Genomic DNA, 27,773 nt, shown 5'->3' with positions numbered 1-27,773 from the left:
TGGCCCGCACGGACGCTTCTTATTGGTAGGTTGCGACAGTTACATCACGCCGCTCATGACGCGCACGTCTTCCTGTTTCCTTCAGCCGTGTCTTAAAGTGAATCTTAGTGGCGGAGGAGCGCTCCAGCATCCAGTCCTCTGCATCCAGTGCGCCTCGGAGACGCACACGCGCAGCCTCTCTCTCTTTCTCTCTTCAGTTCTCTCTGTAGGTCTCTCACTCTTTCGGCCACAGCGGAGGATAGAAAGAGAGACCGACTCGCAAGAGCTCTTTTTAATCTTCTAGATTTCCATCTGTTTTGCGCTTTTTCGCTCGTGCCGCTCACTTTATTCTTGCTCTTCTTTCTCTGAGAAATTGGTCTTGTAAAACAGCATCCTGCTATCAGCGGTGCACCCCCTTCGTGTTTTCCCTTTTTTCTTCCCGTAGGAGTTCAGGTTGTCTCCCTCTTCATCTAAAGGGTAAGTAACCTTGTCCTCGCGTTTACGTCCCTCCCTTGCTGTCGTTCTGCCTCGCCGGTGCAAGGTGGGCGGAAAAACAAATCCCCCCCAAACAAATCAAACATCGTAAATAAGAAAATTCGGTCTGATAATCAACATCTAATCGTACAGATACGACATTACTTGCTGTATTTTGTCCCCTCATGTTGATGTGTGGCGAGAGTTGGGTGAGCAGCCCGGGTTTTGGTGAGGATGATTTGCGAACGGTAGCCCAGCCTTCCTCATCAAAGCAGAGATCAAGTTGATTTGCAACTTTTGCGCAGTAAGTTTGGGAAGCGTGCTTTAAAAAAAAAAAAAAGTTCTAACGAGATGTAACACGAGTTCTAGTTGTAGATGAAAACTTTTTGGATTTTGGATTTATTTTCTATTTTTTCTTTCTTTTTTTTTTTTTTTTTTTTTTTTTTTTTTTTTTTGTTCTTTTTACTGAAAGTCATGAATTTGCTTCGACCTCAAATCGCCTTTGTCCCACGGGGTAAATGTCAATGTCATGACAAATTTGTGCATTTTTATTTGGAAAAAAAACCCAACAATGACCAGACAGAGGTGGATATTGTCAGTCCTTCTGGCTTGTTTTTTTTTTTTTTTTTTTGGTTTCTGTCCCGTGTGGCCACTCTCAGGGACAGTTGTGATGAGGCTCTGCCGGTTTGTTTTGACTGCGTCCGCAGCTCTCCTCTGTAGTGTAGACGGCTCGCTTGTCCGCTGGAGTCCGAATATGCAAAGGGAGTAGATCTCAGTGTTTCATTCTTATAACACATCTGGACTTCCAATTTGTCTCATATAGCATAAATACTTCAAATTTGGCTACCTGATATATATATATTCCGTTTTGATTGGTTTTTCCAAAGGTTAAACGAGTCATAAAGGGGTAGGGGGGTTAAATTAGGACCGAAAGATTTATAACTATTGGAACATGGATTTTGAAATAGGTTAAAGATAATTAAGTAGCCTACACATCTTTCCTTTTATTTGTTAGTTGTACGAAGGTTGTTTTTTCTCATTTTATGTATTGATTTATTAGGTTTTCTTTATGTGAGAGTTTGAAAGGGGGAGAGAGAGTGCGCATGGGCAATATTGGGACAGGTGCGCCATCGCAAAAAGACAGGTGCTAGTGACTATTTCAGGCTCTTTGTTAAGGTCCTGAGGTGATCAAGTCAAGTTAACCCTTGCAGAAGTTGGGGTTTTTTTTTCCGTGTCTGAATTGCTGGCAATTACCATCAGGACTTGAGCAGATTTATAAATCAAAGTTTTATTTCTGTTTTCACTTAATCCGCTGAAGAGAAATTGTTCTTCATATCTCAACATTGTCATTTTTCATATTCTAAAATTTGCCATTTTTGCCATGCTTCCTCAGACAGAATAAGCTGCCAGGGCATGTCACTTATATCAGTCTGTGACAAAGCCAATAGTGACTGTGTCTATGTGTCTGTGTGCAAGTGTAAATGTGTGAGGCTTAGTGACAGAATAGACGTATATTAATGTGCAATGATAATGTAAAGTAAAATCAGTAAACAAATAGTCAACTAAAGACTGCTTTGTTAAATGTCATTGGACTCAAATTTCTCTTTTTGTTTGTTCCTTATCTCAAAAATCCCATTAAAATTCATGTTAGAAATGCATCATAGGAAAACCAAATGCATGTAATATTCTAGCAATTTGTCTGAAATCAGTCAAGATCTCAGTAGTAATTGGTTATATTCACAAACTATCAAATGAAAGCAATTTTAGCCCCTCTCACTATTGTTCTAAGCCACCGTTGATCTTAAAAATGACTTGGACTTTTCTGAAGTGTGAAGAGATTTTTTTTTTTAAAAAGATATATTACTTAACTTTTGTGTGTTGTTGCTGTTAAGATAACACAGACATTTATATATTTATAATCTCTGTAATATTTTAATCACTTCTATAGGGGCATATGCATTTAATTACTTTTGATGATATTTCAACATTTGTTATTGGAAGCGTCCGATGTGGCTGCGACTAAGACACAGCCACCGTTGCTTACATAGCATTATTGACGCAGTCCTGTACTGACAAAACGTTTTGCTTTCAGAGGGGCATTAGGGTTTTTGTAAGAGCGCTTTAAGTTGCTCTTTGCCAGAGTTGACCCTTGTGACCTATTCATTTGAGCAGAATTAACTGCCTTTGCCAGATGAAAAGACAAACAAAAAACACAGAAGTGAGCTCACGCTGGGACCAAAATCAATAGGCCTATTTTGTGTTTCTTTTTTGTGTCATTTTAGCTATTGAGTAAGATATGATGGCCATACCGATCAAAGTGAACGCAAGACTTGCGTTTTCAGAAATTGCACAATGTGTAAACACGGTTCAAAGTATTTTGAAATATTTAGTTAAAACTAACCAAGCTCATTTATCTTCTCAATAAGATTTAATAAACTGTTAGTAATGATGGGTGAAATGTGCATCGCATCTCCCTGAATTTAATATTTGAAAATAATTTGAAGCCTTTCTTTGTATTTTAAATTTTGTGAGCTTGTAGCTTCTCCGTGGACTCACACTGCACAATCATGGAAATGAGGACAAGTACTTAAGTAATTATCATAATTTTATGCAGCTTTGTGTTCCGTGGGAACTGGTTCAGTGTCGCGCGGCATGTAACAGGGGACAGGATAAAATGTAGGACTTTGCCCTGGAATGCCGAGCCAAGGCCTAATTCTGACCCCATCTTGCCTGTTTTCTTTGCCCCTGTGTCACTGGTTTTTACTGCTTTGGTGTAATCACTGATGTTCCTGTCCTTACATTGACATATGATAAAGACTTGCCTGCTGGTTTAAGACAAAAATGTTTTTCTAGAAAATAAGTTAATGCAATTTTTTTTTATACGTTTTCTCAGTTAAGACTGTTTTAAATGTTATTGTATTGCTGATTTAATTCTAAAAAATTAGGCAGAGTGAACAAAGGCTGTTTGAGCATATTACATTTTTTATAAATATTTATTTATATATATATTTATTTATTTTTAAAAGAATATGTTTAGTAAGTCATGTATCTGAATATCCCCCCACAGATACTGAGAGGCTTTGACCCTAGAGGACTGGGTTTGTGGGATATGGCCCAATAGCAGCAGCCCGTGATGCCGGACCATGACAGCGACTCCCTCCTGAACAGACAGACGAAGCGAAGACGTGTGGACATTGGTGTTAAGAGGACCGTGGGCAGCACAGCCTCCACCACAGCAGCAACCACTGATAATATTGCTCGCGCCAAAGCAGCCATTTTCAGTGCCATGAACTCTCTGAGCTCCCATTCTCACCACGGATCAGACAACGACTCCATGGAGTGCTCTGTAGTGCAGCCACATGGTGGGCCTGGCGTTGTATCAGCCAGCGACAGTGAATCGAAGTCAAACGTTCTCCGAAAGTTACTGAAGAGGGCAAACTCATACGAGGACGCCATGATGCCCTTCCCTGGCACCACCATTATCTCACAGCTTCTCAAGAATAACATTGCTAAAAATGGAGGAGGGCCCGAGAGGGGGGAGAGAGGGGACAGGGGTGATAGAGGGGAAACAGGATTTCCTGGATCAGGGCTCTCTAATGCAAGTTCAGATGCCCCACAGGAGGATGCTTGCAGTAATTCCTCCCAAGACAGCACCCCTCAAGAGTGCTTATCACCATTTGGCCGCCCCCCTGGCCTCGCCACTTTTGACATCGAACGTCTAAACGATGAACACCTGCGTGCCAAACGAGCCCGTGTAGAAAACATTATAAGAGGTATGAGCCATTCACCTAGTGTGGTAGTGCCAGCCATAACCCGTCATGAGCGTGACCACGATATGGATGGAGAGCGGGACATGGAACTGGACTGTCCACCTCCTCAGTCTCAACAGCAAACCCCCAGCAGCCCCCGGGGCGGTGAGGTGTGCACTAGCAGCAGCCGAGAGAACAAGCGTAAACAGCGGCTGCCTCAGCAGCAGCAGCAGAGTTTCACCCAACTGGCATGCCAGAGAAAGGAGCAGAAGCAGGAGGAGCGACGGCAACTCAAGCTGCAGCTGGAGGACATGCAGAAACAGTTACGGCAGTTGCAGGAGAAGTTTTTTCAGATCTATGACTCAACTGATGACTCAGAACACAACGACCTCCACAATGACATAGGAAACATGTCAGAGGACAGCCCAGCCAGGTCTGACAACGGTGGTGATGACCGAGGCGGAGATGACTTGCGCTCTGACAATGAGATATCTGATCTGGATCCAGGCCATTTCTTAGACAGGGCACGGGCTTTGCTTCACGAGCAAGCTCTGCTGGCCGATGGAGAGAAGCCAAGAAGAGAAGGACCTGGCCGGAGCAAAGGACAGGGAGGTCCAGGCTCCTCCATGCATGCTGAAGGCAAACAGCTGGCAGAAACACTGAAGCAGGAACTCAATTCAGCTATGACCCAGGTGGTGGACACAGTGGTTAAGGTATTTGCCAAGCCTCCACGCCCCACTCCTCAGCAGGCCTTTCCTCCACTTTCCATACCACCTGAAAGATTTCCCACTGCAGTCAATGGAGACAACCCAAATTTCCACACCGCCAACCAGAGGCTGCAATGCTTCGGTGACGTCATAATTTCCAATACGCTAGACTCCTTTGCCAACATGCCAGGGATCCCAGGAACCACCAATGACCAAACCGAGGCTCTGCCCTTAGTTGTGAGAAAAACACCTTCTGAGCACCATCACCAGACCTCAGCTGTGGGTGCCCATGGCGGTCACCACCACCCAGCCCTTCATCCCTCCTCACTCTCTGCCTCCATGGGCTTCAGTCCTCCATCCTTTAGACACCCCTTTCCACTGCCACTCATGGGCTATCCTTTCCAAACTCCCCTTGGTGCACCCACAGGAGGTTACCCAGGTAAGGATCGCTCCTCACCAGACTCCATGGACTTGTCCAGGGAAACCACCAGCCTTAGGACCAAGATGACATCAGGTCACCACCTAGGGCACCACCATCGCTCTTGTTCACCAGCACACCCTGGCAGCACAGCAGAGGGACTCTCTTTGTCCCTAATCAAGTCTGAGTGCAGTGATCTCCAAGACATGGCAGACATCTCACCTTACTCAGGCAGCAATGTATCCTTTTAAAAAATATTAGTGCATGTTTTGAAATGCTTGAAAAGCAAAGATGAGTAAATGTTGATGTGTTATTCCTGTTTTGTCTAGTTCAAACCAGCCTCTGCCTGATATCAGGCGGTAATTCACCCTTTAGAGGTGTATGCGGAGCAATACATCTGAACCACAAAGCGTTAAAAAACAAATCTTTTTGAGTCTGTTTGAAACTTGCCTAAGAAACTGAGAAATTGTTGATGAATCACTTTTCCTCCCACTGCTGTTCTCTTCTCCATTGTTGCATTTATTTTTATACACATACCTCTTCCTTCTCGCAGCACCATACAGTCCTTTCTTCCATCTTAAAACTGAAGTCTTTTAAAAGCTTTTTTGTTACATATGACTTACCTACAAGCATTAGGTCTCAGTGACATTTCTCAGCCAAAATATTATTTTCTTCTGCATTAAAGAAAAAAGTAACAAGGCTGAAATATTGTCCTGAAACTTGGCATACAACAGTGATACATAGCCTACACATAGGTCAATCCTTGTGTGCCCCAATCATGCCCTGTGGATAAAGAGCATATCCCCTATGGGAGGCTCAAATTGTATTCCCTGGGGACAGAGAACTAATAGCTTAAACAGTTACATTCTGTTTATTCTCTGTTTGCCATATACCTCCTACTACCTGAGCATTCAGCACCCTCTCACCCTTATGAAAGTTTCATACTGGTCCCACTGGTTGCCCTTAGAAGTCATTGTCTCCAAGTCATTAACATTTATTACATGCTTAAGAAATTAGACCTTCAGCATTTGTACCTGTTGTGGATTTCTTAGTTAAGTGAACACCTTGTTTTATCCTTTTGTGTGCACCTGAGAGCTAAGCCTTTTTGTGTGTCTTTTCTGTGTGTGCATGTCACAAAAGGTTTGCCTGAGGACTCAGGGAAAGATGTATATTTATGATTGCTTGTGTTTTCTCTTGTGTTCCTCTTATCATCCATCGCTGTTGTAAAAAGCCCACAATCATTGTCGTTTCTTTTCTCTTTTTTTCATTTCATAAAGATCTGTCAACAGCCCGGGGGGCCCTTTGGCTGTTGCTTGGCAGCCAAATACTTCTTTTTTTGTTTTCCCTCCCTGCAAACCCCCTCCCTCCTCCTCCTCTCCGTCTTTTCTTTGAAGCGGACGTTAACAGGTGTTTGCAGCGAGCTGTTTATCTTTCATTACCTCGCCTTGTCTTGTCTTCTGACCCAAGGGTGAGCGCTTTCCAGAGATCCATAATCCTTTGCTTCTACGGGCTCCCGATGGAGGGATGAAAGGAGAAAAGGGAGAAAGAGGCATGCAGAGACTGAGAAAGTAGAAAATAATCAAACAATAACCACATATGCCAGATGCTGTGGCTTTCATTGTAGCATTTATAAATTCAGGGCATTAACAGATGTACTCTCATAAATGGAAAGAATAGACGGAGCATCATGTCCACATGTGATGTTTGTTTGTTTTTAGGTGTTACCTTTGACTCCCACAATTTATTTCACAACAAACTTTGGTATGAACAAAAATACTTGTAAATGTAGATTTCTCATATTATTACTCATTTTGCATTTGAACGCTGTATCTTTACAGCAGTTTCCTCGTTTTTTATTTATTTACTCATTTAAGCCACCCAAGTCAGTGACAGCTTGTCAGACATTTTGAGAGGTGTGTTCAAGTTCACCAGCTCTCACCAGCATGATGGAGCAGATGGCCGCTATCAATTTCCTCATTTGTTCACGGTCCGACTCCAAATTTTCTTGTCCTTACACCTGGAATTAGGAAGTGGAGCAGCTATTTTCCTCTCATGACTTTGGGCTTTGGGGAAGTGTTGCGAGAATGATGATGTCTTGTCAGATGTGGCAGGCAAACAGTGGGCCAGCTGGTGTGAGTGCACCATCATGACAAAATAATAGCCTTGCACGCCACCCCTAAGTCCAATCACAATTACATTTGCAAGCTGTGAGTGAATTGGAGATAAAAATGTCTCATCAGGAAATATGAGGCGTTTTAACTGGTGGCTGAGGGGAGGTGATATTGTGTTTAAGGCTGGAGAGCTGAAACATAAATATCTTTCTTTTAAGATGAGTCTCAGTTCCACCGATAAGTGGGAAAATGTTGTTAATCCTAAGTGAAAAAGAAAAAACAAAGGAATCTGTGTGTAAGCACACAGACAGTGCAACAGACAAATCTCACCTTGCCTAAACCAAAATGCTCTCTTTTTCTTTTTCTCTGTCTGAGGGTCCATTGTGTCCCCTCCACTTGGAGCAGATGGTATGGTGTGGAAAGTGAAGTGCTGATCTTTTGGCCAAGCTTGACGGAGCAACACCAGTCTGCCAGGGTTTCCCCACAAGACCCTTGGTACTACTTTCCCTCTCCCTCTCCCTTACTGAATCAGACAAAGTAGACAGGGTCTTTAAGGAGCCAGCCCAGCATGGTTCAGCATTTGCTGGCTCTGCTGTGTAACCCAGAGGCCAGGGGCAATCCAATCTAGCAGCTGATGCTTTCTTCCTACGCTATAGTTACGGCTACATCTGGACACTTGACTGATTCTAACGATCACAGTTACACATGTACATAGTAAATAATATCAAGCTATGTATTTTACCCGCTGGAGTGTAAACAGACTTCCGGAAAACTTTACCCCACTCATTCTGTGTAATTTCAATCCCTGTCTTGCGTGAGGTTTTAATGCGCACCCAGCCCCCAATCCTGGTTCCCTTTTCAATGTCTTATCCCCCTGATTCATATTATCAGATACATTATACGGCCGTTAATTCACCATGGAAATGGCTTGGGCCGTTTGGTGGCGCAGATGTGTTTCTGTCTTTCCATTACTGGCCGAGTCCAAAGCCTCTGTGCCTCTCCTCTCCTTCTCCTCCTCCTTCTTTTGCTCCTCCAAGGGTTTGGCAGCAGCTGAGAGGCTTGGGGGATAGGGGTGGAGCAGTGGGAGGAGGAGGAGGATGTAATTGAAGGCTGGAGCCATGCAATCCCTCAAGGTGCCCCCACCAGCCCATCTCCATCCTCTCTGCTGTTCAATCCAGGCGATCCATTAAGAAGACAAGGCCTCTGACATGTATTTGAATATAGCCTCTGTGAATATGAGAAGGTTTATCATGTTGCCTGGACCCACGTTTGGGATCTTCTAGACCTTGTTTTGTCACTGATATGAAGCCAACATCAGGCAGTCATATTCAAGCTTGGCATGCATTGTCGCCAAGCCATTAGGCCTTCTTGCCCGTCACTGGCGTTAACTGCTGTCTTTGTCTGTGATATGCAAATATCTCCTTTTTTCTTCCTCCTTTTTAGGGTGGAGGTTAGCATGGAGTGTAGGCAAAGGCGTTTGCTTACTTTGACTGTGAAATGAGTCTCCTTATGTAAAAGAATTGACTTTACTGCTGGCCAGCGTTTTATTTACCGTGACTCTCTCACACCTGATACGGGTGATGCTAATTGCAAGCAAATGGTTTTGCTTTGGTGCACTGTCTTCAGTGGCAGCACCCCACCCCGCACCTAAGCAACTCTGCATTCATGCCTAAAAGGAAATTTGGTTATCCATCATCCAAATGACTATTTCTTGCCAAACTTATTACCGTCATTACCTAGTGCACACAATGTTTGTAATGTACCTGTGTTTGTTTACTGTAGCAAAGGTGGTATCCAAACGGTTATTGTCCTTAACTGCAAATGTTTTCAGATCCAAGAAGGTCTCTCCCCAAATCATCTGAAGAAAGCAAAGCTCATGTTCTTCTACACCCGCTACCCAAGCTCCAATATGCTCAAGATGTTTTTCTCTGATGTCAAGGTGAGTCCATATCTGCTCTTCATAGTTAATCTTGTGCTTTAAAAACAAACCCTGAAACTTTTTAACTGTCTGCTTTGGTACTTTTTAAACACATTCAATTAATTTCATCCTGAAGAAACATTAACTAGAACTGCAGTGTGCACATGTAAGATTCAGTACATTTTACCTCTTCCTCTTCTGTCTTTTACTCAGTTTCTTCCTTGTATTTTGTCAACACACCCGCACTAAAAAGAAGTTTGGTTTATAAATTGCAATGTGCCAGCTTCGATTGCAAACACTGCAAACTTGTCTGTCTTAGAATGAGATACTTTGGCTCGCCAAGTTATGGTTTTATGCAAAAGATGAAAGAAGGGGAAGTTGAATGGATTTACATGAGGGAGCTGGAGAGCCTGTGAGTTATTCTAAAGATACAGAGAGGGATGAGTAATAGGGAGTTGGAGAGGGCAGAGAGGAGGATGGAGCCTGGAGATGGAGGAGTGGCTCTCCGAGCAGGTGTAGGGAGGACTGGTTGATAAAGGGAGGGGCGAAAGGAAGTAGTTAGTTTGGAGAACATGGTGAGGATGAGTATTAGCTCCACTGGGAGTTTAATGAAAGAAAATTTGGAAAACAAAGCCCAATATGTAAGCTGCACAGAAAAACAAGAACACAATGGATGTTGTGGTGTGTGTGATTGAGTTTGCTCATGATGTTGTTTATGTGTGCGCGTGTGTGTGTGTGTGTGTGTGTGTGTGTGTGTGTGTGTGTGTGTGTGTGTGTGTGTGTGTGTGTGTATGCCTCTTTTGGACCATACGAGGGGTAAATACTGTGACAGATCCAGGCCATCTTATTCAAATCAGAAGATAAAGGTTCCCTTTGCAACCAGCTGCCCTCTCTTGTATCTCTTCACCAACAACCATGACTCTGGGCTCATATGATTTTCTCTAAGGATTTCATTCGACAGGGTGAAAGAAAGACACATGTTAGCAAATATATCAGTAAATGTTTATCACAATTTTTTTTAAAAAATCTCAATATGAAAGCATACTACTAATTTTGAATTATAGTAGGAAAAAGGATTAAGGCTACAGATTTGAATCACTGATTAATCATTCCCATGAAGGTGGCCTCATTATGAATAGACTAATCAGAAATTTAAATAAGGTCAAGATATTTCAGAATTATGGGTCACATTAGTTTGTTTTTTGTTCTCAGTAAAGGACAATGAACTCAGGCTTTAAATTAGTGTATGGGAATGAGACTATCTAATTAAATTCTGGCAGCAGAGACTCTTAGCAAATGCCTGTCTTCAAACAAAAGTCTTTAAGGTTAATCAGGTCTTGCATAATAAGGCCTGGACCATTAAGAATCAAATGAACATGTGAAGTTGGTTGCCCCAACAACTGGGAGACACTGTAGCTGTTGTTCCTGGTGATTAAGCTTCTTGTAAGAAGATTGTGACTTTTTTTCTGACTTTAGGTGTTTCTGAAGTGTTTTGACAGATTTCCGTTAATGCCATTGTTGGTGTGGCTAATAAAAGCGTACAGTATATCACACGAGTAGCTTCAAGAAAACTCATTATGACTCGAAAGGGGGTCATCAGATCACTAAACAGCCAAGATGAACCTGTTCAGTCAACTAATAAGAGTCATGTTAAGTTTGAGGAGTAGTATAGAAATTCATTCATTCATTCATTATCCGAACCGCTTAGTCCAATGAAGGGTCACCGGGGAGCTGGAGCCTATCCCAGCAGTCATTTGGGTGAGAGGCAGGGTACACCCTGGGCAAGTCGCCGGTCCATCGCAAGGCCTATAGAAATTCAAGTTATTTAAAGCTTTTTTCTCTAAAATTTTCCAGAAAGCAAATGTCGTTGGCTTTTTTGCCTTTGTGTGGCTTTAAGCAACAAGCCTCAGTACTTGGGCCTGTCATGTGCTGAGCAGCGGAGGTCAGGAGGGTTTTCTCTTTTCTATACGTCATTCTTTCTCTTTTCTTTTTTTCGCTGATGGTGTGGCATAGTATGTGTCCCGCGGCGGGACCGGGGAGAAAGAAAAGCCAGTGGCTGGATTTTGAGTCGCCACAGCAACAAAAGCCCGCTTTCCAGGGCTGCTTTTTGTGTGCAGTCAGCCAATAGGCAGCCAGAGATTATCTCCCACAATTCACTCCTGCAAAAACAGGAAACGTTGGAAAGCCCTGATGACTGTGAAGGGGCTTATGACAGAGAGAGAGAGGGAGAGGTGGGGGGAGACAGAGAGGGAGGCCCGTACAGGCTTCTGTGTCTTTCTGCTCTCCTCTCCGGTTGTTCTGGATGTAGCTGAGCACTCTGAGGTCATCTGTATGCTTTCAGCTTCATTGTTGACCACGACGTTAGAGAAAGTGTTGGCTCCAGACACAGCGTGGCTTTTCATGCCTTTCAGGGAACCGTCTCGGCCAATCAGAAGATGAAACTGTTAAAACAATTTCACTTATATCTGTGTGTGTGTGTGTGTATATGCATTTGGGACTGAGCACCTGAATGTTTTCTCTTGGCAACCAATATCATTTAGACCGAGGATACCTCAGTGTTTTCCTTTTCTGGACTTAAGTACATGTGCATGAGCGGAACATGTGTTCAAGTGTGTGTGCATGCCACTTTCTATCTTGCGCTGTTAACACTAAGCACTGACCTTTCACAGGCTCTTGAGTGTGAGTGTGAGAAACACGCTTTCACTGTCTCTCTCTCATCTGCCTCTCAGCCTGGCGTGCACACACACACTTACCTTTATACACACTTATGTGCTCAAACGTTGTGTGTCAGCTCAAACACACACACACACACACGCACACACACACATTCTCCTCATTGCATCTCATGTCTGTGCTGGCTGACCCCTGCCAGCTCTGATTAAGGACCTGCAGTGATGTGCTCCTTTGAACTGATTCCCTCCTTCTACACCGAACACACTCGTCCTTAGCGACTATCAGGGGGTCTCTGTGCCCCACCAGCAACTTAATGAACCAAGACTGCTTGAAGCTGCAGGAAGACTTGCCAAAATTAAATCCCTGTGTGTTCTGAGTGCTGTTAATGCAAATATAATGGAACGTATTTACCAGCACTTACAGTAAATATCCTTTTGTGTGGCACAGTTGCACAGGTCCTATACATCTTCTCTTAGGCTGTCAGTATAACGAAGCAATCTTTGTCCAAAGTGACGAATGTATCCTGTCACTCGGGTGCAATGACACCAAAGGTCTCCTACATGAGCGATGGGAACTCCTTGACTGGCTTTAATCTCAGTATGTATTTCTCAGACTTGCCCACGCTCCGATGCATGTAAGCATGCATTCTTGCATGCATCAACACAAATTTACTAATGCCTCAAATTCCCACCCAATAGGACTTGATCTTGCAGAAAGGTTTGTGTTGCACTGTCAACTTAAGTGAACCAGTCTGTTTGTGCTCTGTCACAGTCCAACCGTCTGCCACATTGTGTATGTGTTTAAGAATAGCCTTTTGCAGCCGACGTATTTGTAAGTGTCAGTAGTTTGTTTGTTTCACACTCCGATGTCACGACCTCAGCTTGCTGACTGCTCACGTTCCGGCCGCCTACCGCCACTACCCCCCCCGCCCCTCCACATTGCTGCCGCCACCACCACAACCAGCGAAACACCATTGTCCGACGGCGCTGACCTGCACCCATTCTCCTCCTCCCTCTTTTCCTCATTTATGCTCACCCTGCACTTTAGGACAGGCACCATGCTAACCCCCCCCCCAACACACCCTCCCAACCCCATTGCCAAATCATGTTAGGCAAACTTATTCTTTTCTGATCTACTATAATTTTATCCGTTGATGGTTCCAGAAAAGACACTTTTTTTTTTTTTTTTTTTAAACCTGTCCCACCTTCGTCTTTGCCTTTTCTCTGATTTCCCAACTTTCAGCCTGCTCTGACACGGCATCTTACCCTCCCATCTTCACGCGTTTGACTACCGTTCCAGATCACGAAGAGTGTGTGTGTCTGTGTTGTCGAACAATAGCCAGAGTCTAATCTCCATGTCAAAACCCCTCTGCCTCCCCAGCGAGCAGTCCGCTCAGCGTTTAGTAGCATTTTGTCCCCGCTTTCTTCCCGCACCACAGAAAGAGCAGAGGGGAGGGAGGAGCGGAGGCCCATGTCTGTGTGACTTGTGTGTGTGTTTGAATGTGTGGCTGAGGGTGTGGATGATTGTTGGAGACACTTTGAGTGGCCAGAATTTTAAGAGCAAGTCATTTAGGGGAGTTTGGGGAATAAAGCAAACTTCCAATGAATTGTTTTTTACTATCCTGACCACCCGTCTTTAAGTTGAGTTATGAATGTTCGGTGAGACTAGAAGTAAAAAGAGCTGAGGTTCCTAATGGGTTTACCTTGCCTGATCGAATCCAGTCAGGCAGCGCAGATCAGATAGCCACAGCTTTCTCTACAGCGCTTATCATCGTCATCTTCTTATTTTGCTCTTTTTCTTCCCCTTTCTCACTATGTGGGAGGTGCAGGGAGGGGAGGAGGATCAGGGTGTAATTGGTGAACGGGGTTAAGTACATGTTTGAGCCCCCTGCGGGCCAGGGCGCTTCAGATGATGACTTAATCGTTTTTCTGGTCAATTATGTGTTTGCGGTCTCACCCCCTCTCTTCCACCTCTCCCTCCACTCTCAGGGTTATGATAGGAGGGAGGTCTGCTCCCACTGGGGAAGATGAACCACACACACTCTCTCCCACTCTCTTTTTCTTCCTGCACCCCCTCCTTGCTTGATGTCTTACTTAATATCTCTATTATCTTCCCTCACTCAACAACCTGTGTTCTCTCTTCCGCTCATCTTTTATCTCTTGCTTTCCTCCCACCTTTCCTCACGCCTCGGCTCCCTGATATAAAATGACATTCATTCATGCGCAAATTCACCAACTAAATCAGGATCAGACATGACAACCTTCTGTCCATAATGTTTGAGAAAACGCACATCGCTAAATCCTGTTTAATCCCTTTTAAAATGTCTTGAAATTAAAGGTAAATGAGAACACAAGCATGCAGTCTGACACTCCAAAAACTTGCCTATCTCTCATTTCAGTTTAACCGCTGCATAACTTCCCAGCTGATCAAGTGGTTCAGCAACTTCAGGGAGTTTTATTACATCCAGATGGAGAAGTTTGCCCGTCAGGCCATCAACGACGGCGTCACCGGGGCCGAGGAGTTGAGCGTCAGCCGCGACTGCGAGCTTTTCCGAGCCCTCAACATGCACTACAACAAAGCCAATGATTTTGAGGTAACTGCTTCAGCGATCCACTACAGTGCTCCGGTCTAAAAGCTGTAGATACTCTGAAAAAAGAGGTGAGAGTAAATGTAGCCCATGTGAAAAAAAAAAGAGAGGATTTCACCTGATACTTGGTGATGCAGACAGGTAGTGTGACACCGTCTCACTGTGTCCTCTGTTCTGTCTCTCTGTGACTGTTCTCAAGGCTGAGTTCAAGTCTCCTGTGCATCCTGTGACCCTGTAACATGATGTCTATGTAGCAGTTGCAATCACAGAAATACTTAAGGGTTTTACATATAATACATTTTCAGCAACATCTGAGTCATTTTGTGTAAGAAACTCTCATTTAATTATGGCGAAGTCTGCAAACATGGCACTTATTCATCGCCACGAGATACTTTCATCTTTTTAGCTGCTTTAAGCGGAATGGATTTTTTTTTTATTTGTTTGTTTGTTTTTTAAGTACACTTCCCATCCCCATCCTCATTTCCCTATCATCAGCAGTGTGATGTACATGTGTGTGTCTTCCACTGTATTGCAATCATAAATTCTCAGCAGGCAGCTTCACCTTTAATATCTTTCATTTTTCACACTTCTCCTTTTGCCACCTTCTGCATGTATGCACGGTGTGTGTATGTGTGTGTGTGTGTGAAATGTTTCAGGATCGCCAGTGCTCGCTCAATGTCAGCTGACAAAAGACCTTAAAGGGCTCGTGTTAAGAAGGACCTGGAGAAAGCTGGATTTGTGCATGTGTGTATTTGTTTGCGAGATTGGAGTCTGTGCGTTCGTGTATGTGTGTGTGACTGTTTTGTTGTTGCTGCATTTCCCGGTGTCCTGTTCACCTCGAAGGGTACAGCCGTCCCTTGGACCGGCCTGGCATGCTGGCAAAGCACTTCTCCAGTGTGTATGTGTGTGTGTGCGTGTGTGTCACTTTGAGGGGGGGGGGGGGAATCTCACTGTTATCAAGGTTAAGCGTCCTACTGTTTTAGTGAGAGGAAGGGGAGAGAAAGAGGGGGAAAGGGGGAAAGAGGGAGATGGATAGATAGGGGATGGAGGGTGAGAGCTTGGAGACAAAGGAGAGAGCGATGAAGAGAGGAAGAGAGGAGAAAGAAGGGTAGAAAGAGAGAAGGGGGAGAAAAGAGAGATGACGTGCAGGAGCGAAGTGCCCTTGCGAGCAGTGGGAGTTTTGCAAGCTCTCACATTTAAAGTGCTTCAGTCTCTTTCTGTGTGTTTCCTTCTGCCTCTCTTCATCATTATTTGTCCTCTGGGGCAGCTCTGTGTGCACCCAAACACACACACAAACACACACACACACAGACTTCCTCACATCCATCTTCAAACCTCTTAAGGGAGGCTTTGAAAGACTCTGGCAGGCAGAGGCACTTGTATATATGAGGTCTCAATCAGCTGAAAATCAGAGTGAAGTAAAATTCCTTCTATTTAGCTGACATGATAAGTGCGGAAATCATAGTCAGTGGCAGGAAATTAGGTTTAAGTTAAAAACACAGCAATACAAAGAATTTAACTTTTTTTTTTTTTTTTTTTTTAAGTAAAACACTTACAGAAATACAGGATCCAAAGAAGACAATATTTTTACTCTATTATCGAAATGTATTCATTTTTGGACTTTCATTTCTCCTAATCCTGGCATGTAGACTTTAATTCTACATTTATCCACCTGGTCACAAAAGCAAAAGTTGCCATTTTACACATGTGAATTTGCAGAAACATAAAATCTTTAAGTTTTTCATTTTACCATTTTACATGGCCTATAAGGTTGCTACATCTTACTTATACCTTAAATAACCATGAAGATCTTCCCATCATTTTTTTTAAAAAGCTTTTTATTCTTTACTCTTTGCAAAAGAACAGAGATGGAAAAAAATATTGCATTCCTTTCAAAGTGTTCCTCTGCCTGGCTTAAAAACACTGAACTTCTGCTCATCTGTGGTTTATAGAAATCTGAAAGAGCAACACTTTACTATGATCGATTGGCTGGACAAATTACCTGACGCCAACAAAAGGAAATAAAGGTTCTTATTAAGAAATGAGCCCCCAAAAACAGGGGAGGTAAAAATATTGATATTGATGTGTGGACAGTGTGCACTTATTTAGGGCTTTTCAAGTGGACCAACTTTTTAGTGCATGCCATATTCACTCATTTGTACAGATTTTTTTGTTGTGTGCATTAAGTTGGAGATTAAACCTCTGAGTTTATGCTCAACAAAGTATTTCATTTATTCATTCATTCATTTTCTGAACCGCTTAATCCAATTCAGGGTCGCGGGGAAGCTGGAGCCTGTCCCAGCTGGCTTTGGGCGACAGGCAGGGTACACCCTGGACAGCTCGCCAGTCCATCGCAGGGCCAACAAAGTATTTGATTTAAGTAAAATGTAAGAAAGTCAACTTTGTTAATGTGAACCTAAACAGTTTTATTACATATAAAGTAGTTTGGTTGGAAAACACTTTAACACTTATCTAGCGGTGTCCTTACTTTTTTCATAGCACAGTTTTTACTACTGTGTAATAACACATCTCAGACTGACTCTATTTACTGTAAAACAAATCAGTTTTAAATATATTTTATTTATATGACTGGATGTAGAAACCACGACTGCAACATCCAAGGAAGACAGTTTGCAAAGACAACAACACAACTACTGTGTCACACCTGACCAAACAGAGTTAACATCTTGTCCTCCTGCTAACAAACCCCTTCATTCTGAGGCATAACTTTCCCGTGTCACCTCGAACAAGACTGTCATTCTCCGCTGGACACCAGGAAGTTACTGTTGAAACAGGCTTAAGGGGAACAGCCCATTTGCATACATAAATGTAAAAATTTGCAAGAAGACAGACAGAGAGGAAAAGAGTTAGCGAGGCCAGGTGAATAAGTCTTCTGTTGGCCGAGGAGCTACAGTGGTGGTGGAGGGTGGGAAGATGTTTTGCATATTAAGGGTTTTTTTTTTTTTGGTTTTTTTTTGCTGGGCAGGTGTCTGAGAGATATAGGAGCTGATTAGAGTTTAGCACAAGGAAAACCTGCCCAGCCATGCAAATTCTAACCCCCCTGACAAACCAACCGCCTTGTGAGCACGAAGACCGCGTGTAAGTGTTTGTGCGTGGCTTTCGGTGTGTCTGTGTGTGTTTGTGTGTGGGTGTTATTTATAATTGTGTGTTTGCAAGTGCGGGTGCGTGGGTTGTGTGTTTTTTACCATTTGATGTTTGTGTGGGAATGATGTGTTTGTGTGTATTACATATGAGCACGGACACACTTGTTATGTTTTTCCATCTTATATGTGTGTGTATGTGTGACTCATAGAGGTAATGTGGAGATGGAAATGTACTGGATGTGTATCAGGATGCCCCCAAGGCCCTTTTCTGTGGATCTCTCCCCTTTCTCCTCCACCTCCTCCTCCTCTTCCTCCCATACCTGCCTGCACCACCACTTGAAACAGGAGCCTACGCAGATTCAGCAAGCGCACACACACACACACACAAATACACGCACACACTGAGTTTTCCCTTTGCCAGATTCTGCATCATCAAAGTTCCATCCACCTTGGTGGTGTCTTTGGAATGAATATGTCCTCTGTTTCAGTGATCACACACACGCGGACACACACACACGTCTGTGGCCTTTCTTGTTTGATGCTAATCTGCTCTGTCACTGTGCTGGCCTAATACGCTCCCCATCTCCCTCCCAACTTCTCTTTTGTTGCAATTGTTTCCCCTTTTTCCTTTCATATCCCTCCTCCCTGATTCCCTCGCATCGTCCTCTCTTCCTTCATTTCCCTCCCTCCTTTCATTCTTTCATCCTCCTTTTTTTCTTTTTTTTTTTTGCATGTCTTCCGTTATTCCCTACCCTCGCTTTCCCCCCCCATTAGGAAGTTTTAATGGCATAATTGTCACATTCCTTCTGGCACAATGAACACCAGCAGTAATTAAAGAGCTCGCCGTTAATTACCTAGACCTCGGCTCTACTTTCCTCTTTTCTGAGCAACCCCCCTTTCCTCACGATCCCTTCTCTTCTTCTCTTTCTTCTCATTCATGCCGTCCGTCGTCATCAAAGTCTTCGGAAACACGCTCTGCCTCCCAATGCCTTGACTTTGAGCGAACAGCGCTTTCATGTGAGGACTCAAGTAAAAGTTCTCACTTAGTGTCCTTTTCCTTTTTATTCTGTGGCCCCCCTTGGTCTGTGTTTGAACCCTGAATGACAACACACATCATCTTTCAGAAGGCAGGAATTTGTGTGACCTGGTAATGGGTTAGAAGCAGAGAAAAGAGGTGGGGTCTCGTGGAGAGACAGTTTTATGATGGCTCTGGGAAACTCTCCGATTTCTATAAGACAGACTAGGCCAAGTTTTTTCTGTCAGTGACCACTCCACCCACTTGCATACACACATCTTGGCATTTAAAAAGGAAGTGCCTATGATCTCTATGCAAGAGGGAGGTACCATGAAATGTGGTGAGAAGCCTTCATCTGCACACACACACACACGCACACACACAGTGGTATCATGTGTCCTCCCTTATCAGCTGTTCTTTCTCCGATTGCAAAGATGTGTCACTGCTTTTGTCCCTCTCCCTCTTTTTTCTGTCCATCTGTCTGTCATCCCTGTATTTTAAAATGAAAACATCCGTCCGTGATGTTTTTATTTGCTTTTTCACCCAAAGTGACTCATTAATGACTTTTTTAAGTCTGATGTCCTCCTGACTACATCCGCCTTTATAATACCCTCTTCCTTCTTCCAACTTCTCCTTCCTCTGTTTCTCTCCTTTCCTTCCTCTCTGTATTTCTCTCTACCTCTCCATCCATTACCAGAGCCACAGAGAGCTGAGAGCAGATGCTGTCTGTCCAACTGCCGTGCCCCATAGCATTGTGTGCTTCACCTCTCCTTCCCCCTCTTTCCCTCGTTTCTCCTCTTCACGTCCCTCTCGGGGCTCCATTTGTTCTCCACCCAGAGAGGCTAATGTCTGTTTTCTCCTCCTCCTCCTCCTCCTGCTGCTGCGTTTCCCCTCCCTGTCTTCCACTCCTTCATTCCTGGTCGTTTTTGGTTGTCTCACCACATAGCGCATGGAGTGTGTGTGTGTGTGTGTGTGTGTGTGTGTGTGTGTGTGTGTGTGTGTGTGTGTGTGTGTGTGTGTGTGTGTGTGTGTCTTTGACCAGGGTTCGACCTCAGGGAATTTGGGGTGAAAAGGTTAGAGCCATTTCACTGAATGCACAAGTAAAGACACAGATACAACAAGTATAAAGATACATAAGTACCAAAAAACAAATGCTTGCACAGGTGTGGTGCTTTTACTGAACGGCTTTAGGGTTCCCTTTGAAGAGCGACTGAAGACAAAAAAGAAGAAGATAGAGGGAGTGAGTTGAAAAGCTGGCTGTATAGATTTAGGTTCAGACCTGCCAAAAATACAACCAAGACAATTTGCCAGTGGGTTTATATCAGCAGCACAGAAACACCTCCTCTCACCTTCCCCCCCCCTCAAATTTACAGTACCACCTGCCATTTTTATTCCCTCGCATTAAGATTTCACACACACACACCCTCAACAAATGTATTATGTATATGCACTAATTTACAGCCAGACAGTGAAATATATATATTTCAAGAGACACAAAATCCACAAAGTGAAGGTAGTGATGAGGACCGGATGTGGATGAGGTATCTCAAGTGAATGTACAGATTTATACATTCAAGGTGAAGTAGAGATGGATGAAAGAAAATTGCTGAAACAGGGAAAGTTATTGATCCAGAAAAGCCTGAAACGTATGTAATTGAAAAACTTATCAACTCTTTCATATCATATCACCAGACTATGCATCTTGCGTGATTAATCAATGATACCCTACATTTTACATAAAATCAAAGTAACCTAAAAACAGCCACAGGTCACAATCATCATCTCGCAGTTTTGAAGCAGGTTCATCCAAAGTGTAGCTCTAAAGTTTCTCAATAACACTTAAAAAGAACAAGAAGTAAAAGAAGTCACATAAACATCTTTCTAAGAACAACGCGTCTTGAAATCATGCTAATTTCATGAACTGTCAATCTAAGAAACATTTCACTGAAACCACTTTTAAACAATGAAATTGTTATGAAATAGTCACAAGGGACTGCAGCAGAAACATGGGGACGTGGGCTCTTTGCTTGAGCCAGTTTTTCAAAGACACACTGACAATATAGGCAGGTTTTTTCCCACTAAAAGCACATTTATCTACAAAAATCTCATATAGAATTCTTTACAGACATTACCAAAACCTTACATGGGTCCAGAGTGCAATTTCCACCTTGGCTTTTTAATTCTTCTTAGACTGAGAGAAAGAAAAGAATTAAGTGTGTGATTATCTGTTTCCCAGTGAATAGCTCAGGGCTATTAAGACCCCCAGTTTGACATGGTTTGACAAGTCTTTTCTTCACAATGCAGTGTGTGTGCACATACGAATGCATGTTAGATTTAGAGATTCGTTCTGTGCGCTGATTAAATGAGAGTTGTGTGTAGAGCCTGGGGCAACAGGGGCAGCAAGGAATCACTTGAACATAAAAAACTACATGATCCCTCCGCTCGTTTTCTCACCTGCTCATACACACAAACACTTATTGCCTTAGCTCATGTTTGATCCCCCCCCCCCCCCCCACCCCACACCCCCACCCTCATCTTCTCCCTCTGTCCCTGGTCACCTTGTGAGGGGCAGCCTGCTCTGTGGCACAGCTGCTGATTATGTCATTATTTCTGGACCATTTTGGTCTCCGTCCGTGTGTGTGTGAGACTAATGAAGCGTGGCAAAGGGACGCATGCCAAAATGACCAGGGCGTGCATCAGCGCTGCAGATGTGTCAACGCAACCCCCATCCTTCCCCCTGCTGATGCCAAACTCTCCCTCCTTCAATCCAATCTGCAGTTTATTATTTTTCCTTTCTTCCCCTGCCATCTTGATCCTTCACTTGCCCTTGCGTTGTCTCCTTCCATCCACCCATTCATCTTCCATCCTCACTCCTTCGCTGCAGCTCCCTGCTCTCCATCCTATATTGTTTGCTTACCCACCCACCCTCGCCCTCCTTCCTCCAACCCTTCCATTCTTCCTCTCTCCCTCCCCCTTGTTCTCCTCCTCTCCAGATGTCCTGTTCCTATCTTCCAGACTCCCTTGCTCCTTTCTTTTCCCTGCTGCCTCCTGCGCTCTCAGTCACTCAAAGCTGGGCTGACTTCATGACCTCCAGAGGCCCTGTTACAGCACTCCATGACCCCTCTTCATTTAGACTGCTCCCTCTTAGCCTGTGTCAGCCGCATAAGCTCAGATGATGAATTTCTAAGTCTCTAAACAAAGGCTGAAGTGGTATTTTTGGGTTCTCCAGCAGTATGAAGTTAGTCTCAGTGCATATTATGTCTACTGCAGCCTTATGCCATCTGACAGTTTCTATTAACTAAGTAGGCAGCAAAAGGGAAGGTCTAAAGAGGCCCTGATTTAAACTGAAATCTTAATTTGTGCCTATGTGTCTAAGGGTGGGAGGGTCAGGCAAAAAGGAAAACGACTTAATCAGCGTCTTTGACCCTGTTCTGTCCTTGACTCCCCACTGGAGGTACACCTTGAGAAGAGTACCTTGTGACGCTAATGCTCCTGCACACATAGACACACGAGACAGCTAGATATAGACACACATACATGTATACATGGCAGCCCCTCAAGGCTCTGTGTTCTCAAGGCTATCAGTGGAGTGAGGGTGGCTGATGTTTGCTCAGCTTTGAGGTCCATTTCCCGTCCCAGCAGTCTCCAAAGCACAGATCTCACAAAAGAGAGATCTGAGGAACTGTAAGGTATCATGGAAACACAAGCTGTAAACTGTTTAAAAAAAAAAAAAAAGTTGGGACTATTAAGCCCTGGAGGGAGAATTGATTTAACCGAGGATCCCCAATGACTTGCATGTTTCTTTTCTTTTAGTTGGTCAGACTCTTCAGCTGTGGCACAGTCTTATCAGTTATAGGGGGACTGGGGACAAAACTGGTGAGGGGGTAGGAAGAGAGAGGACATGGGTTGTGTTTGCTCAAAGTGACAGTGTGGGCCAAGGGCTTATCAAGGCCTTTGTAGATTATTGATTGGAGCAGATACATGAGGTACAGGGCTCGCTGTGTATGAGTGTGTGTTTGAGGTTCAGAAGGCTCTGGCTAGACTCAATGGAAATGTCAAAGGCTTGCTCAAGTTCAGTTTCAACTCTTGTTTTTATGGTAATCAGGTTGGATATACTTCTTCAGGAACTTAAGCAAAGCATACGGGTTCGAGTGTATTTTGAAAAAAAAAAATCTGGAACCTCCCTGTCCTGCTTTACACATAAACGCAGTACAGTGAGAATAATGGGAAGTGTTGGTATTCCCAGGCGTGGTTAGGGTTAGGAATTAACCTGGCTTGTACAGGGGGCTTATGTTGTGTCCCTGCATTTCATCCTTCAAGGCAACAGCCTGCTAACACACACACACTCCCTTACACACACACAGCCTTATCTTCCAGGGTCTTGTCTTGTTTGGCTAATGCTGTGCAAATAGAAGGTGCAATACATCTCCTGACAGTTCCCAAAAGCAAAAGGGGAGAAACACGTTGGTCAAACAAACAGCCAACCCTGAGTCAGAGAGAGAGAGAAGAGATTTCTCAGGCTTGACCGAAACACACGCAGACACACACACATATACACTTGCACGTTGTGTGTGAAATAGTAGCCTTTATTTAAGAGCTTGGGCCTCCGGCAACATTTTTAAACGTTTTTCTAAGCAGCCTTAAGAAAGGTGCTGTTGCTGGAGTGAATAGCTCCCAGCAAGCAGGCCACAGGCTCCTATTGTCCTCCGTCATATTTTATTATCTCATCAAAAAGCAGGAAATCCGATTCCCTCTCTCTGAAAAAGAGCTTATCCTTCTGTCTCAATGCAACCTGTCACGAGAGAGAGCGATGGAGAGAATGGGGTAGAGTTGTTGGGGAGAGGGGTAGTCAGAGAAACAGAGTGATTAACTGCCTCCCTGCTATCAGACCCTCTTTCTTTATTCTGTCTTGCTTTCGTCTTTCCCTCTTGATTGGTATTTATCCAACACATGGCACAATGCAAAGGGAAGCGCACATTTATCTCCTTTGCTGTTTCTCGTCTACCTTTTTCCATCACTGCCTTCTCCTTGTCGTATTGCATTACACAAGGTGAGAGCAACAGTAATATTTCTTTGATTTTTTTAACTTCTTGCAACACAAACATTTCTATCCTCCATTTTTCTGGCTTTCCAACTCAGTCTCTTGGAAAATCATGTCACAGTAGTGGACACAAGTCGTTTTGATTTATGTCACGACAGTCAGCACAGCCTGAAGATTAAATCTTTTTCCTTTCCTACATATCATCTAACTTGTAGATGGGAGTGAAGCCATCGCCATGGTAATCCATTACATAAAACTTTCTAACATATGGTAGAAAGCCATTTTCACACATGACATCCAGAAAATGAAAATAGATTCTATAGAGACTGAAGGGATTTTTCCCACATGATGCAAAGAAGATGATCCATATCAGATGTGATTTCACATCTTCAAAGGCACTAAAAGGGAGAAAATGCTCAGTCAAATTCATAATTTGGTCATAAATGTTTCATCTTAGTCTCATGCGATTTGTCAAATTAGATTTTTTTTTTAAACTAAAGTTTCTAAATCAAGTTGCATATCATGCTATATGACTCATAATCTTCTCTCTGTGATATTTGTATCTTTCTGTTTTCACTCCAGTCAGATGGTAGAAAACATCATCTGGACAAGGGCCTGCTGTTTTCACACATGGGCACTGCCAATGATACAAAGTTAATGTCTTTGTCTATGAAAAAAGGTTTTGTTTCTTTAGTGGATGCACTCTTGGTCACCTTTTTTGCCTTTTCCAGGCGTCACTTCTCTCTCACACGCAAACTCTCTGTCCGTCCCTCTCTCCTCCCCTCTTTGTACATCTGTGTTTTAATTTTGGGCTCTGCTGAGAAGTTGTTAAAAAGCCCTATGAAATATGTATGAAGGATTGTGAGCCACGCGATTGGCCCCATTTACTGGACAGCAGAGCGAATGAACGGCCACACTGGATAATCCCCCACAATGCCTCTGGAACAAAGGCCCAACAGCTGACCCCAGAGAGAGAGAGAAAGAAAGATGAGGGGAGGGGGGCAGAATGGGATACATGGGGGTGCAAACAGTTAAGGCTCACTGCTAGTCAGGAGGCAGCTTGCTCACATACACAATTCACACAAAGTGGCAAAGGCTCGTGGGACAGGAATAACTCCCTCTATTCTGTTGTTCCACACTCTCTCCTTAGACTCTTCTCAGCCCCTCCTTCTATCGCCATCTCTCCCTCCCTCCCTTCCATTCTCACTCTCTCCCTCTCGCAGTCAAGAGGATCTGAAATACCAATACCCTTTTCTCCTTGACATTGCTTTCTCCTTGCAGTCAGCGTTTTGCTGTCCTTTTATAGTCAAAACGTCAGGAGAAATTCCATGCAGGAATATTCTTAGTGTTGCAGCACTCCCTGCATCTAACGGCGAGGGCGCAGCACTCCTCTGGCTCGTCAGCGGAGCCTTTTGGGAAAAATGTGCGCTTGCAGTCACACACACACTTCCTGTGTGGCGGAAACACACGGAGCTGCCCTCACACCAGGGTTATTGTGCCAGTATTTCAGAAGCGACAAGCAGCCCAAACAATGAATTATATCCACTTGTACCCCCCCACCCCCCGACCTGATGTGGATTCAATATTTAGGGAATTGGGTTATCGCTTATGTTTTTCCTCTCTGTGTTTCAAACACACACACACACACAGAGTGTCCAAGCTCCTTATTCACCACTCACCTTTTCACTCCTTCATGAACACATACACGCTGAAACACCCCCACACACACTGGCATCTTAGCATCCATTCATCACCCCGAGGGGGGTGGTGGGCTGTCCCATGCGTGTATAAAGTGTGTGTGTGTGGCAGTGTTCATCGTGTATGTGCGTATTCCAGTGGCTACTAACCTTGCTGTGTCCTGACACTCCTGATGAGTATCTGCAGGACACTGGAGGAGAGGAGCAGAGCAGAGTGCGCACTGTCAGGCATTTGGGCAAGCTGCTACTGTATATATGTGTGTGTGACAATATGTGTTTGTGTGAGCATCAAGGGAGGCGGGCGGGGAGACAGTCAGCATTATCCAAGCAGGTGACCCCTGAAGGCTGTATTGCCCTGGAGCTCTGAGTCGAGGAAAGAGACTCAGCCAAATAAGCCGGGGTAGCTGATGTGTGTGTGCAGGCAGCAATATGTAGAGCTCTGTCACCGTACAGGATGTGTCATCTCCTTGGCACAAGGAGGTGTGCGTACTGGTGTGTGTGCTCACGCCTGTATAACCGCGCGCATGTGTGTGTGTGTGACAGAGTGTTGGCTTGGGGGAAGGTGTCACAGATCTTTGCCAGACTAATCATCTCCATGGTGTCGGTGAGCGCTGCTGTCAGGGACACTAAAGAGGCGGCGTGTCTCCCCATTCCCAAAGCATTTAGTACTTCCTCTTTCGCCAGCACCTCTGTGTCACTCTTCAGTCAGCTCCGCGCTCTCACTTGGTCACAGATTTGCAATGGGAATCATAAACATGTCACAAGTGCCGTGTTTGCCGGTAGGGAAACGGGAGGTGTGAGAAACCTGAGAATTCACAAGAAGTGGCTTTTCTCAGGCCGACACCTCAACTGGCTTTTAAGGAAGTAAACAGTCAAGGGACGGGAGATTTATGGTTTTACATCCACAATGAACACATCAACATATTCTACAGCTGAGGAGTACATGTTGACGAGGGTTACACAAAAGGAACCACTTTGTGCTGTAAAATGTTATAGTGCTGTGATGTGGGAGGGGTCATCCTCAGAACTGGTTTAGATTTTGGGACCTAAGATAAGAGCACAGATGATATTGTGAAATTGTCTGTGAGAAGGGAAAAGGTTGCTCTGTTTGCTCAAATGATTAATCACTGATCGAATGTGAGTGGATAATTAAATATCTCTCTCCTCTCGCTCTCTCTATGAAGGTCCCTGATCGCTTCCTGGAAGTAGCAGAGATCACACTGAGAGAGTTCTTCAATGCCATTGTGGCCGGGAAAGACGTGGACCCGTCCTGGAAGAAGGCCATCTACAAGGTCATCTGCAAACTTGACAGCGAGGTCCCTGAAATCTTCAAGTCCCCTAACTGTCTGCAGGAGCTTCTACACGAGTAAAGTTTTCCCTCCTTCTCCCCGCTCAACTCTTTGTGCTTTTCTTTTTCCGTTTATTTGTTTTCTCTGATTTCATAGATTTGCAATTTAATATTATTTCTTTTGTTTTTCTTTTTTCCTGACTTAACTTTCTTTTTTTTTTTTCCTTTTTTGAATGTATGAAAGTGATGGAGTAGCATTCCCAATCTGAAGCCTCTGTGGCAGTTCCTCAATGGCCTAGCTATTGTGTTGTTGTTCTTATACTATTATGGTTAATATGTTTTGTTTTTCTATTATTCTGAATTGAAGAGACTCTAATTTTTGGGTGTTTTTTTTTGGACTGTGTGAACCTTCATCTGTTTGGCCTGTTTCATGATCATCACTCCCTGAATTTTGAGGGAGTTCCTATTAACTCTTATGAACACAGACAGGGTTCCTGAAAGACTACATGTGACACCTATGGGTGCACTTCCAGTTCTGGAGGTATCCTGTTGAACTGTACCTGCTAAGCGCAAAATGGGTACCCAACAAACTGTACCATGTAAAATGTTCCTAATAGGACTGACAAACCCACACATGCACATAAAAACAAAGCCTAGTGAGGTTACTGACTGGACTAAAACTGGACTTGTGGTACTGGTCTGCACTGGTTTGTGGGACTTGTACCGGGTTTCTAATAGCTACTGAGATCTATCATTTTTTGAAGTGTGTTTTCCCTTCAGCTAGGGCATTGTGTTTATTGGGTGTACACTATTATTTGATTACTATTCTTATTGTTGTTGTTGATTATTATTTGTCATTACTGCTTGCTGAAGGTTGGCACTGCAAGATTTGTTTGTCTCTTGATCCCATTGCAGAAAAAAATAAATTATTGCTATAAATATTATTCCAAGGGTTTTAGATTCTGAAACATTTTATTCGCATTCCCATCCTTTTATTTACTCTCTTATTATA

At 43.8% G+C, this 27,773-nt stretch overlaps 1 protein-coding gene across 1 annotated transcript; it reads left to right on the top strand.

The window, feature by feature from the left end:
• Positions 1-639: 639 nt before the first annotated feature.
• Positions 640-26,843, top strand: LOC306767764 (prospero homeobox protein 1-like; the record flags this gene model as incomplete). Its single annotated transcript, XM_079255880.1, has 5 exons — positions 640-757; positions 3,521-5,566; positions 9,270-9,377; positions 14,428-14,622; positions 26,658-26,843. Exons 2-5 carry the CDS (start codon positions 3,587-3,589, stop codon positions 26,841-26,843), a joined length of 2,469 nt encoding a protein of 822 aa, XP_079112006.1. The 5' UTR covers positions 640-757; positions 3,521-3,586.
• Positions 26,844-27,773: the final 930 nt, after the last annotated feature.

The sequence above is a fragment of the Telmatherina bonti genome (genome assembly GCF_933228915.1).
Source record: "Telmatherina bonti genome assembly, chromosome: 16".
NCBI classification, from domain to species: Eukaryota; Metazoa; Chordata; class Actinopteri; order Atheriniformes; family Telmatherinidae; genus Telmatherina; species Telmatherina bonti.
This window is presented reverse-complemented; position numbering and strand designations above follow the sequence as displayed.